Here is a 13,336-nt window from a genome sequence, read left to right on the forward strand (position 1 = left end):
CTGCACCGCTAGACATGTCCCCCTGCTGAAGAAAGTACACGTCCAGGCCCCTCTGCGGTTCGCTAGAGAGCATTTGGATGATCCAGAAGAGGACTGGGAGAATGTATTATGGTCAGATGAAACTAAAATAGAATTTTTGGTAGAAACACAGGTTCTCGTGTTTGGAGGAGAAAGAATACTGAATTGCATCCGAAGAACACAATGCCCACTGTGAAGCATGGGGGTGGAAACATCATGCTTTGGGGCTGTTTTTCTGCAAAGGGACCAGGACGACTGATCTGTGTAAAGGAAAGAATGATTGGGGCCATGTATCGAGAGATTTTGAGTGAAAATCTCCTTCCGTTAGCAAGGGCATTGAAGATGAGACGTGGCTGGTTCTTTCAGCACAACAATGATCCCAAACATACAGCCAGGGCAACAAAGGAGTGGCTTCGTAACAAGCATTTCAAGGTCCTGGAGTGGCCTAGCCAGTCTCCAGATCTCAACCCCATAGAAAATCTGTGGAGGGAGTTGAAAGTCCGTGTTGCCCAACGACAGCCCCAAAACATCACTGCTCTAGAGGAGATCTGCATGGAGGAATGGGCCAAACACCAGCAACAGTGTGTGAAAAGCTTGTGAAGAGTTACAGAAAACGCTTGGCCTCCGTTATTGCCAACAAAGGGTACATAACAAAGTGTTGAGATGAACTTTTGGTATTGACCAAGTACTTATTTTCCACCATGATTTGCAAATAAATTCTTTAAAAATCAAACAATGTGATTTTCTGGGTTTTTTTCCACATTCTGTCTCTCATGGTTGAGGTTTACCTTTGTTGACAATTACAGGCCTCTCTAATATTTTCAAGTGGGAGAACTTACACAATTAGTGGTTGACTAAATACTTATTTGCCCCACTGTAAAGCTGATATAATAGAACAACTTACAGTGAAGAAAATAAGTATTTGAACATCCTGCTATTTTGCAAGTCCTCCCACTTAGAAATCATTGGAGGAGTCAGAAATTTTCATCGTAGGTGCATGTCCACTGTGAGAGAGATAATCTAAAAAAGAAAAATCCAGAAATCACAATGCATGATTTTTTAAACAATTTATTTGAGTGATACAGCTGCAAATAAGTATTTGAACATCTTTCTATCAGCTAGAATTCCAACCCTGAAAGACCTGTTAGTCTGCCTATTAAAAGTCCACCTCCACTCTATGTATTATCGTGAATTAGATGCACTTGTTTGAGGTCGAAAGCTGTATAAAAACACCTGTCCACCCCAATCAATCAATCAGTAAAACTCAAACTTGTAACATGGCCAAGACCAAAGAGCTGTCCAAAGACACCTGAGATAAAAATGTACACCTCCACAAGGTTGGAAAGCGTATAAGTAATAACCAAGCAGCTTGGTGAAAAAAGGTCCACTGTTGGAGCAATAATTATAAAATGGAAGACGGTCAATCTCAATCGGAGTGGAGCCCAATGTAAGATATAACCTCGTGGGGTCTTAATGATTCTAAAAAAGGTGAAGAATCAGCCCAGAACTACTCGACAGGAGTTGGTCAATGACCTGAAAAGAGCAGGGACAACCATTTCCAAGGTTACTGTTGGTAATACACTAAGACGTAATGGTTTGAAATCATGCATGGCACGGAAGGTTCCCCTGCTTAAACCAGCACATGTCAAGGCCCGTCGTAAGTTTGCTTTAGACCATTTGGATGATGCAGAGGAGTCATGGGAGAAAGTTTTGTGGTCAGATGAGAGCAAAACAGGTCTTTTTGGTCTTGATTCGACTCATAGTGTTTGGAGGAAGAAGAATGATGAGTACTATCCCAAGAACACCATCCCTACTGTGAAGCATGGATGTGGTAGCATCATGCTCTGGGGTGTTTTTCTGTGTATGGGACAGGATAAGTGCACTTTAATAAAGAGAGGATGACTGGGGCCCTGTATTGTGAGATTTTGGGGAACAACCTCCTTCCCTCAATCAGATCGAGCATTGACGATGGATCATGGCTGGGTCTTCCAACATGACAATGACTCGAAGCACACAGCCAGGAAAACCAAGGTATTGCTCCGTAAGAAGCATATTCAGGTTCTAGCATGGCCTAGTCAGTCTCCAGACCTAAACCCAATAAAAAACTTTTGGAGGGAGCTCAAACTCCCGGGTTTCTCAGCGAAAGCCCAGGACACTGACTGATCTAGAGAAGAACTGTGTGGGAGAGTGGGCCAAGATCCCTCCTACAGTGTGTGCAAACCCGGTGAAAAACTTCCGGAAAGTTTTGATCTCTGTAATTGCAAACAAACTGTACTCCTGTACCAAACATTAACATTCGTTTTCTCTGGCGTTCAAATACTGGATTGTTCTTTTTAGATTCTCTCTCTTTATAGTGGACATGCACCTCATCCATCCATCCATCCATCCATCCATCCATCCATCCATCCATCCATTATCTTCCGCTTATTCCGGGGTCGGGTCGCGGGGGCAGCAGCTTCAGCAGGGAAGCCCAAACTTCCCTCTCCCCAGCCACTTCAGCCAGCTCCTCCGGCGGGATTCCAAGACGTTCCCAGGCCAGCCGAGCGACATAGTCTCTCCAGCGTGTCCTGGGTCGACCCCGGGGCCTCCCACCGGTGGGACATGCCCGGAACACCTCTCCAGGGAGGCGTCCAGGAGGCATCCGAACCAGATGCCCGAGCCACCTCAACTGGCTCCTCTCAACGCGGAGGAGTAGCGGCTCGACACCAAGCCCCTCCCGGATGACCGAGCTTCTCACCCGATCTCTAAGGGAGAGCCCGGACACCCTGCGGAGGAAACTCATTTCGGCCGCTTGTATCCGGGATCTTGTTCTTTCGGTCACGACCCACAGTTCGTGACCATAGGTGAGGGCAGGAACGTAGATCGACCGGTAAATCGAGAGCTTCGCCTTTTGGCTCAGCTCCTTCTTCACCACAACGGACCGGTGCAGAGTCCGCATCACTGCAGACGCTGCACCGATCCGCCTGTCAATCTCCCGCTCCTTCCTACCCTCACTCGTGAACAAGACCCCAAGATACTTAAACTCCTCCACTTGGGGCAGGATCTCATCCCCGACCCGGAGAGGGCATGCCACCCTTTTCCGGCTGAGGACCATGGTCTCGGATTTGGAGGTGCTGATCTTCATCCCAACCGCTTCACACTCGGCTGCAAACCGCCCCAGTGAGAGTTGGAGGTCACGGCTTGATGAAGCCAACAGCACCACATCATCTGCAAAAAGCAGAGATGAGATGCTGAGGCCACCAAACCGGACCCCCTCAACGCTTCGGCTGCGCCTAGAAATTCTGTCCATAAAAATTATGAACAGAATCGGTGACAAAGGGCAGCCTTGGCGGAGTCCAATCCTCACTGGGAACGAATTCGACTTACTGCCGGCAATGCGGACCAGACTCTGACACTGGTCGTACAGGGACCGAACAGCCCTTACCAAGGGGCTCGGTACCCCGTACTCCCGGAGCACCCTCCACAGGACTCCCCTATGCACACGGTCGAACGCCTTCTCCAAATCCACAAAACACATGTAGACTGGTTGAGCGAACTCCCATGCACCCTCGAGGACCCTGCCGAGGGTGTAGAGCTGGTCCACTGTTCCACGGCCGGGACGAAAACCACACTGCTCCTCCTGAATCCGAGATTCGACTTCCCGACGGACCCTCCTCTCCAGCACCCCTGAATAGACTTTACCGGGGAGGCTGAGGAGTGTGATCCCTCTATAATTGGAACACACCCTCCGGTCCCCCTTTTTAAAAAGGGGGACCACCACCCCGGTCTGCCAATCCAGAGGCACTGTCCCCGATGTCCACGCGATGTTGTAGAGGCGTGTCAGCCATGACAGCCCTACAACATCCAGAGCCTTTAGGAACTCTGGGCGGATCTCATCTACCCCCGGGGCCTTGCCACCGAGGAGCTTACCAACCACCTCAGTGACTTCAACCCCAGAGATCGAAGAGCCCACCTCAGAGTCCCCAGACTCTGCTTCCTCAAAGGAAGGCGTGTCGGTGGAATTGAGGAGGGCTTCGAAGTATTCTCCCCACCGACTCACGACGTCCCGAGTCGAGGTCAGCAGTACACCATCTTCACTATACACAGTGTTAATGGTGCATTGCTTTCCTCTCCTCAGACGCCGGATGGTGGACCAGAATTTCCTCGAAGCCGTCCGGAAGTCGTTTTCCATGGCCTCACCGAACTCCTCCCATGTCCGAGTTTTTGCCTCGGCGACCGCCGAAGCCGCAGTCCGCTTGGTCAGTCGGTACCTGTCAGCTGCCTCCGGAGTCCCACAGGCCAAAAAGGCCCGATAGGCCTCTTTCTTCAGCTTGACGGCATCCCTTACCCCAGGTGTCCACCAGCAGGTTCGGGGATTGCCGCCACGACAGGCACCAACCACCTTACGGCCACAGCTCCGATCGGCCGCCTCAACAATGGAGGTGCGGAACATGGTCCACTCGGACTCAATGTCCCCCACCTCCCCCGGGACAAGGGAGAAGTTCTGCCGGAGGTGGGTGTTGAAGCCCTTTCTGACAGGGGATTCTGCCAGACGTTCCCAGCAGACCCTCACAATACGTTTGGGCCTGCCAGGTCTGACCAGCATCTTCCCCCACCATCGGAGCCAACACACCACCAGGTGGTGATCAGTTGACAGCTCCGCCCCTCTCTTCACCCGAGTGTCCAAAACATGCGGCCGCAAGTCCGATGACACGATCACAAAGTCGATCATCGAACTGCGGCCTAGGGTGTCCTGGTGCCAAGTGCACATATGGACACCCTTATGTTTGAACATGGTGTTCGTTAAGGACAATCCGTGACGAGCACAGAAGTCCAATAACAGAACACCGCTCGGGTTCTGATCGGGGGGGCCGTTCCTCCCAATCACGCCCCTCCAGGTCTCACTGTCATTGCCCACGTGAGCGTTGAAGTCCCCCAGCAGAACGAGGGAGTCCCCAGAGGGGGCACTCTCCAGCACACCCTCCAAGGACTCCAAAAAGGGTGGGTACTCTGAACTGCTGTTTGGTGCATAAGCACAAACAACAGTCAGGACCCGTCCCCCCACCCGAAGGCGGAGGGAGGCTACCCTCTCGTCTACTGGGGTAAACCCCAGTGTACAGGCACCAAGCCGGGGGGCAATAAGTATGCCCACACCTGCTCGGCGCCTCTCACCGTGGGCAACTCCAGAGTGGAAGAGGGTCCAACCCCTCTCGAGAGGACTGGTATCGGAACCCAAACTGTGTGTGGAGGAGAGTCCAACTATATCTAGTTGGAACTTCTCTGCCTCACACACCAGCTCGGGCTCCTTCCCCGCCAGAGAGGTGACATTCCATGTCCCAAGAGTTAGCTTCTGTAGCCGGGGGTCGGACCGCCAAGGCCCCCGCCTTTGGCTGCCGCCCAAATTGCTACGCACCCGACCCCTTTGGCCCTTCCCACAGGTGGTGAGCCCATGGGAAGGCGGACCCACGTTGCCTTTTCGGGCGGTGCCCGGCCAGACCCCATGGGAAAAGGCCCGGCCACCAGACGCTCGCCTTCGAGCCCCACCCCCAGGCCTGGCTCCAGAGGAGGGCCCCGGTAACCCGCGTCCGGGCAAGGGAAACTTGGATCCTGTAATTTTCTCCATCATAAGGGGTCTTGTGAGCCATTCTTTGTCTGGCCCCTCACCTAGGACCTGTTTGCCATGGGTGACCCTGCCAGGGGCTTAAAGCCCCCAGACAACATAGCTCCTAGGATCATTGGGACACGCAAACCCCTCCACCACGATAAGGTGATGACTCAAGGAGGGGGGACATGCACCTATGATGAAAATTTCAGATCCCTCCATGATTTCTAAGTGTGAGAACTTGCAAAAAAGCAGGGTGTTCAAATACTTAAATTTCAGATCCCTCCATGATTTCTAAGTGTGAGAACTTGCAAAATAGCAGGGTGTTCAAATACTTATGGGTGCCGACTTTTCTTATAAAAGACGACCGATATGTTGGCCGGCTAATACATCGGGCCAATATTTGGACATTTTTGAAGATCGTGCAGCGGTTGGCATGAAGATCAGCGCCTCCAAATCTGAGACCATGGTCCTCAGTCGGAAGAGGGTGGCTTGCCCACTCCAGGTTGGGGGATGAGATCCTGCCCCAAGTCGAGGAGTTCAAATATCTTGGGGTTCACGAGTGAGGGTAGGAGAGAGCGGATCGGTGCAGCGTCTGCAGTGATGCGGACTCTGCACCGGTCCTTTGTGGTGAAGAAGGAACTGAGCCAAAAGGCGAAGCTCTCGATTTACCAGTCGATTCGACGTTCCTACTCACACCTATGGTCACGAGCTGTGGGTCGTGATCGAAAGAACAAGATCCCGGATACAAGTGGCCGAAATGTGTTTCCTCCTTAGCGTATCCCGTAGAGGAGTTCCAAAAAATCAATTATTACATGCATCGCGATTCGACACGTGACGATTCGATTACGATTCATAAAGGTTCAAAAACGTTGTTTTCCCCCCATAACTTTATGGCAGCCACTTGTAGCAGAACGAAATTCAAGACACGTCTGCCGCCGGGCACCGTTAACGGCCGCGCACACGTAGTGATGGATGCTGCCGGTTACTGAGAGAGAGATTTACTCCTTTTTAAAAGACTGGAAAATAAATGTTTGTATTCGACAGACAAGAACAGAAGCGCGCCCCAGTGGTCGCGCTTTTGTGCGCAAGTTATTTTTTTGGAGCAAGAGGGGAAGAGAGATAGTTTGTTGCTCCTTGTCATTTAGATGTCCAGCAGCAGTTTTAAGGCATTTCAATTGAGAAATGTCCTGAGTGTGTTGCTTATACCCGTGTGCATCTAAAAGAGGTGAGTACACGAACCCTCTTGTACTGTTTAGCCATTATTGTTGTTTTTGACATGTTAATAGTTAGCGCCAAACGCTAAGCTAATTAGCTAATTCGCTAACGTGTATTTCATATGCAGAACGTGTAAAACCATGATTAAGTACATTGGTAACACTACAAACATGCGAAATACTAACTACAGAATTCTGTGAAAACAAAGTATATTGGTTAAAAGAAGTCTTATTTATAAAGACACTTTGTTTCCAGAAAATGTGGAATTCATTCCACCTGTGTACATTTTATTGTATTGTTGAGAGAAATAAAGTACTCCCTTTAAAATGGTTAATGTTTCTGCGCTTTCTTGTAAAAAATAAATAAATAAAAAAGCAGCTTAAGGGCAGCTTTTTGTTGTATGGGCATGTTTCCATTGTTCCAGTTGAATCATTAGGATATTTTAAATAAATAATGGACATAAATTTGTTTGGCTACTGTATTAAGTAGTAATGAACGATGCATCGATAATCGCGATAACCGCGATTATCGTCAATATCGCGATCATCGTTCAATAATCAGATCGTAGCACCCTGAATCATAATCGAATCGAATCGTGGGGTGCCTAAGATGGCATACCCCTAGTGTCCCGGCTCTCCCTTAGAGATAGGGTGAGAAGTTCAGTCATCCGGGAGGAACTTGGGGTCAAGCCGCTACTCCTCTGCATTGAGAGGAGCCAGCTGATGTGGCTCGGGCATGTGGTTCGGATGCCTCCTGGACTCCTCCCTGGTGAGGTGTTCCGGGAATGCCCCAACGGCAGGACGACCTAGGACACGCTGGAGAGACCAGAGAGAGCGCCGACCCCTCCAAGCTCTCGGCTGGCTTGGGAACACCTTAGGATCCCGCCGGCGGAATTGTCTGAATACCAACAGGTAATATAAGATTTTTTACGACTACTTAGAAAAAAATTACATAATGCCAATCCCGAGGCTAATTTCACAACCAACCTCTGAAAACAATAGCAACGCTTAAAATGCGAGAGAATTCCTTTATTTGCATCAGCAGACAGAAAATTCCATTCTCACGTGACAACTCGTGTGAGTGCGTGTGTGTGCAAGCATTGAATGGCCCTTACACTTCATTTTCATGGAACCTTTTCCAGACAATAAAGGTACTGTATGAGGCCTACAATTCGACCTAAATTGGTGACGTTTTGTTCAAACTGGGTTCCCCAGGTTTTTTCATGCATGCTGTTTACAGTAATTTTGGTCAAAACTACAGAAGAGCTGCAATTTCCTCTTCAGTTTGAGTATGGATTGCTAAAGGACTTGTTCATTTGTCAGGACAGACATGTCTGCCCAATTTTGATCAGTAAAAGTAGTGCTAAAACCTATTTTTCCTCACTATAGGTTAAGTGAGTGTGTTTTGGTGGTTAGTTATTACCTTAATTGGCCGCATCAGGTCCGGCTTCTTTTTGCGGAGGTAGAGCAGGCCGGCGATGGTGACGCCGTACGAGAGATAATTGATGAAGGACACATAGTTGATCAGGTTGTGCGTCTCACCGATGCACAGGATTACGATGGTGGCAAAGCACTGTGGAACACCATAGGAGATGGTGCATACTCACTTGTGAGCGGACCTAATGTTGTGTCCTGAATTTTGTCGTAGGAAGTGCAGTTACTTACGCAGACAAGCAGGGCAGGGATGGGAGTGCAGTTCTTAAGGTGGATCATTGCCAACAAGTATGGCAGATGTCCCTCCCTGGCTCCTGAGAAACACAACCTACACGCACACATACAGTGGGGCAAATAAGTATTTAGTCAACCACTAATTGCGCAAGTTCTCCCACTTGAAAATATTAGAGAGGCCTGTAATTGTCAACAAAGGTAAACCTCAACCATGAGAGACAGAATGTGGGAAAAAAAACCCAGAAAATCAGATTTTTTGATTTTTAAAGAATTTATTTGCAAATCATGGTGGAAAATAAGTATTTGGTCAATATCAAAAGTTCATCTTAATACTTTGTTATGTACCTTTTGTTGGCAGTAACGGAGGCCAAACGTTTTCTGTAACTCTTCACAAGCATTTCACACACTGTTGCAGGTATTTTGGTCCATTCCCTCTAGAGCAGTGATGTTTTGGGGCTGCCGTTGGGCAACACGGACTTTCAACTCCCTCCACAGATTTTCTATGGGGTTGAGATCTGGAGAGTGGCTAGGCCACTCCAGGACCTTGAAAGGCTTCTTACGAAGCCAATCCTTTGTTGCCCTGGCTGTGTGTTTGGGATCATTGTCATGCTGAAAGACCCAGCCACGTCTCATCTTCAACGCCATTGCTGATGGAAGGAGATTTTCACTCAAAATCTCTCGATAAATGGCACCATTCATTCTTTCCTTTACACAGATCAGTCGTCCTGGTCCCTTTGCAGATAAACAGCCCAAAACCATGATGTTTTTACTCCCATGCTTCACAGTGGGTATGGTGTTCTGGTATGCAATTCAGTATTCTTTCTCCTCCAAACACGAGAACCTGCGTTTCTACCAAAAAGTTCTATTTTGGTTTCATCTGACCATAACACATTCTCCCAGTCCTCTTCTGGATCATCCAAATGCTCTGTAGTGGACCGCAGGGCCTGGACGAGTACTGGTTTCAGCAGGGGGACACGTCTGGCAGTGCAGGATTTGAGTCCCTGGCGGCGCATTGTGTTACTGATAGTAGCCTTTGTTACTGTGGTCCCAGCTCTCTGTAGGTCATTGACTAGGTCCCCCCGTGTGGTTCTGGGATTTTTGCTCACCGTTCTTGTAATCATTTTGACGCCACAGGGTGAGATTTTGCATGGAGCCCCAGATCGAGGGTGATTATCAGCGGTACTGTATGTCTTCCATTTTCTAATAATTGCTCCCACAGTTGATTTCTTTACACCAAGCGTTTTACCTATTGCAGATTCAGTCTTCCCAGCCTGGTGCAGGTCTACAATTTTGTCTCTGGTTTCCTTCGACAGCTCTTTGGTCTTGGCCATATTGGAGTTTTAAGTGTGACTGACTGAGGTTGTGGACAGGTGCCATTAACACTGGTAATTAGTTGAGCCTTGTTAGACCTTGTTAGAAGAGGCTAGACATCTTTGACAACCAGAAATCTTGCTTGTTTGTAGGTGACCAAATACTTATTTTCCACTCTAATTTGGAAATAAATTCTTTAAAAATCAAAGAATGTGATTTTCTTTTTTTTCCACATTCTGTCTCTCATGGTTGAGGTTTACCCATGTTAACAATTACAGGCCTCTCTAATCTTTTCAAGTAGGAGAACTTGCACGATTGGTGGTTGACTAAATACTTATTTGCCCCACTGTATACATTATTATTTAGGTACACAGTCCTCCGCTAAGTCTAAAAATTGGTAAGAACAAGAATTTGGTCACCAACTATGTGTTTGTGTATTACCTGGAAGAGGTAAATAAATAGCCGTTGATGCCGCCAAAGGTAGACAGGGCCACGGAAATGGGCATTACCCAAGAGAACATACCCAGCAGCTTTTCACCAAAAGTCTGTAATGTGACAAAATAGGAGGAATAATAGATTTGTGGTATGTGACCAGTGACAAATGAACATATTTAAAGTGGAATATTTAAACAACTAGATAATCTGATTCCTATGTCTTTAGAGGGACTCTGATACATCAAATCAGTCAACAAAACAACATAATGTGTTGTGTTTCTAAACACTGTGGACCAAACAAGTAAACAAACCATCTGAGTCTACAATGAGTCAGTTCACTCCCATCTGTGAACTATCACTAGCAAATCGTCTGAGTCTACAGTTTGTGAGGTGAGTTTACTGACTCGTCAGTGAACTATCACAACTGAATCAGTATTTGGTATTTATCTAATGTTTAAAGAATCCTACCCAAATCACCATTGTATCTCTAGCAATACACCCAGCCTAAGTGAAAAAAGATGAACTGTAACCATTTTAACTGTCACATGCGTGGTGGACTGAAGTGAATCCAAAGTAATTGGACAGTTATTTAGCTCAAATCTTGGCCCACAAGCAGACCATCAAGTATGTCACATGGATCTTTGTCTTGAAGCTAAAAAAATGTGTGTTCTTATGAGAATAAAGCAACAGATTCAATGGCCTGTGTTCAGAACTGTCACTTGTGTCTTTGGAATTGAGTCTCCAACATGAAGGCCCAAAACTGTCACTGTAAACTCTTACCACTAGGCCGGTTACCGGTTTCAAGGTTTACCGTGGTATGAAAACGTCACGGTTTCAAAACCATTAAAATTTTACGTCTATTTTTTATGTCTCAAAAATGCAGCGAGAAATGGCTTGGAGCGGCAGCGCTCATCCCTCCCGCCTCCAGTTTTTTCTCTGTCGGTGACACTGCTGTTACTGTTGAAACTAGACCTGCTTTTTGAAAAACCCATCAAAAAAGTCTAGTCTAGTATGGGAGCATTTCGGCCACCGAAAATAAACAGACGGCCGCGGCTTAGAGGAGGAAGGACAGCCGACGTGCAGGCAACACCTCCAACATGATTTCACATTTATGTGACAATGATCCATCACTTTACACAAAATTCAAGGTAAATAAACGCTGTCATGAATGTTTCCCACCAGTTACAAGAGTTCACTCCAGTGTGTTTTGTGTATCTAGCGATGGTAAAACAAATACTATAACGTAAGCTTGTTAACGTGGCTAGTTAGCATGCCAAGACGGATAACTAGTTTCCTCACTATAAGAGTACTTCAGTGAAGTCTTCCGCCATTGTAAACATCTGTTCAAAATTTTCATAATACAGCCTGTGGTGTTTTTCTCTGGTGACTTTCTATGTTGAGAGAGGGTGAGTGTGTGTGTATAATATGTAAATAATGATACGAGTCATACACACGTGCACTGTCTCTTGCTCTCACTCTCCATAAATATTCAACTAATTAATATTAATTGTAGTAGTGGTATATGAACCCAGAAAAGGTGAACATACTAACATTCCTACTTTTTTATGGAAATAACTATTTTCATTCTAATGTTTAGCAACTTGAGCTGTGGCTGTGTCTATAAATTCTATTTCAGTTTTAATTAAAGTATTTATGTTATTTATATTTTGTTATTTCATTTATTTCATTTTCATTGTATTGCATGATAACCAATACGAGTTTAGAAAAAAACACTCCACTGCGCAGGCCCTAGCAGAGTCTGTAGAAATCATCACAGATGCTATTGACCAAAAAAAATACTCAGTGGGCATTTTCCTGGACCTAAAAAAAGCCTTTGATACTGTTAACCACGATATCCTACTGGACAAACTAGAGAGACTTGGAATTCGAGGCGTCGTTCTAAATTGGGTACGTAGCTACCTGGATAACCGATCGCAATATGTAACATTTGATGGGTGCAAATTAACTAGACGTCAAGTCACATGCGGCGTGCCCTAAGGCTCCGTCCTGGGACCGAAACTATTCATCCTTTCCATAAATGACGTATACAAAGCATCTGAACTACTAAAAATTGTACTTTTTGCGGACGACACCAACATCTTTTGTTCAGGAAAGGACCTGAAAAGTCTCTCTAAGCAAATAAACGCAGAACTAGCAAAATTGCAAGAATGGTTCGACGCAAATCAATTATCCCTAAATCTCGAAAAAACTAAATACATGCTATTTGGCAGAAAAGGCCTTAACGAGAACTTAAGCATGCACATAAACAATGTTATGATACAAAGAGTACAGCAGCACAAAGTCTTAGGTATTGTCCTAGATCACCAACTAACTTGGAAGGCCCATGTGGTGCAGCTGCGCAACAAGCTTGCTAGGAGCATCTCCATTCTCTTTAGAGCACAAAATATGCTAGATAAGAGGGCTCTCCAAACCCTGTACAGCGCACTTGTCTTGCCGCACCTCAGCTACTGTTTGGAAATCTGGGGGCACACGTACACAACACACCTTTGTCCACTTTTTATCCTTCGAACTTTACATCAAGTCCAAGCTATTAAAATTTTATGACTTGGTTAACTTCAAAACTGCTCAAATGATGTATAAGGCCCACGCAAACAGTCTCCCGCCTAACCTACAAGCTCTATTCCAACTAAGGGAATCAAACTACGACCTAAGAGGATTCAGATTGTTTTCCTATCGGGCAACTAGGACAACATTAACATCTTTCTCGATGACGAACATTGGGGCTCGCCTATGGATTGGATGTGATGCAACGCTTATGAGTATAAAATCATTGAGTTAATTCAAAAAGATGTACAAAGAAACTATACTAAATCGCTACATGGACCAAAATGAGTCATAGCTGCACTGCACACACACATCCGCTACAAATTGTTCCCACAACAAAAAGGCAAACAAAGGATGATTAAATGTCAGGGACAGAGACTGAGACATAACATTGCTTGCTCTGAAGATATGCCCTCCAGGAAAATTAGATTCTGAGCTGCCATTGCAACGTGAGCGCTGTGTTTAACCTACTGTGAGATGGAGACTGGACACTTAGCTCATTGGACAAAATATTTTCTACAATGAGACCTACACCAAACCA

The 13,336-nt window shown here is 46.4% G+C and overlaps 1 protein-coding gene across 3 annotated transcripts in view; it reads right to left on the bottom strand.

Moving 5' to 3' along the window:
* Positions 1-13,336, bottom strand: part of slc7a10a (solute carrier family 7 member 10a) — a 48,619-nt gene that overhangs the window by 2,969 nt on the left and 32,314 nt on the right. For all 3 annotated transcript variants that reach the window (XM_057848089.1, XM_057848104.1, XM_057848097.1), the window contains 3 exons: positions 10,237-10,340; positions 8,482-8,578; positions 8,240-8,389 (listed from right to left, as the gene is read on the bottom strand). In XM_057848089.1, the coding sequence (XP_057704072.1) occupies positions 8,240-8,389; positions 8,482-8,578; positions 10,237-10,340 (351 nt within the window). The remainder of the gene's footprint in view (positions 1-8,239; positions 8,390-8,481; positions 8,579-10,236; positions 10,341-13,336) is intronic.

Source organism: Corythoichthys intestinalis, chromosome 1 (assembly GCF_030265065.1).
Source record: "Corythoichthys intestinalis isolate RoL2023-P3 chromosome 1, ASM3026506v1, whole genome shotgun sequence".
NCBI lineage: Eukaryota > Metazoa > Chordata > Actinopteri > Syngnathiformes > Syngnathidae > Corythoichthys > Corythoichthys intestinalis.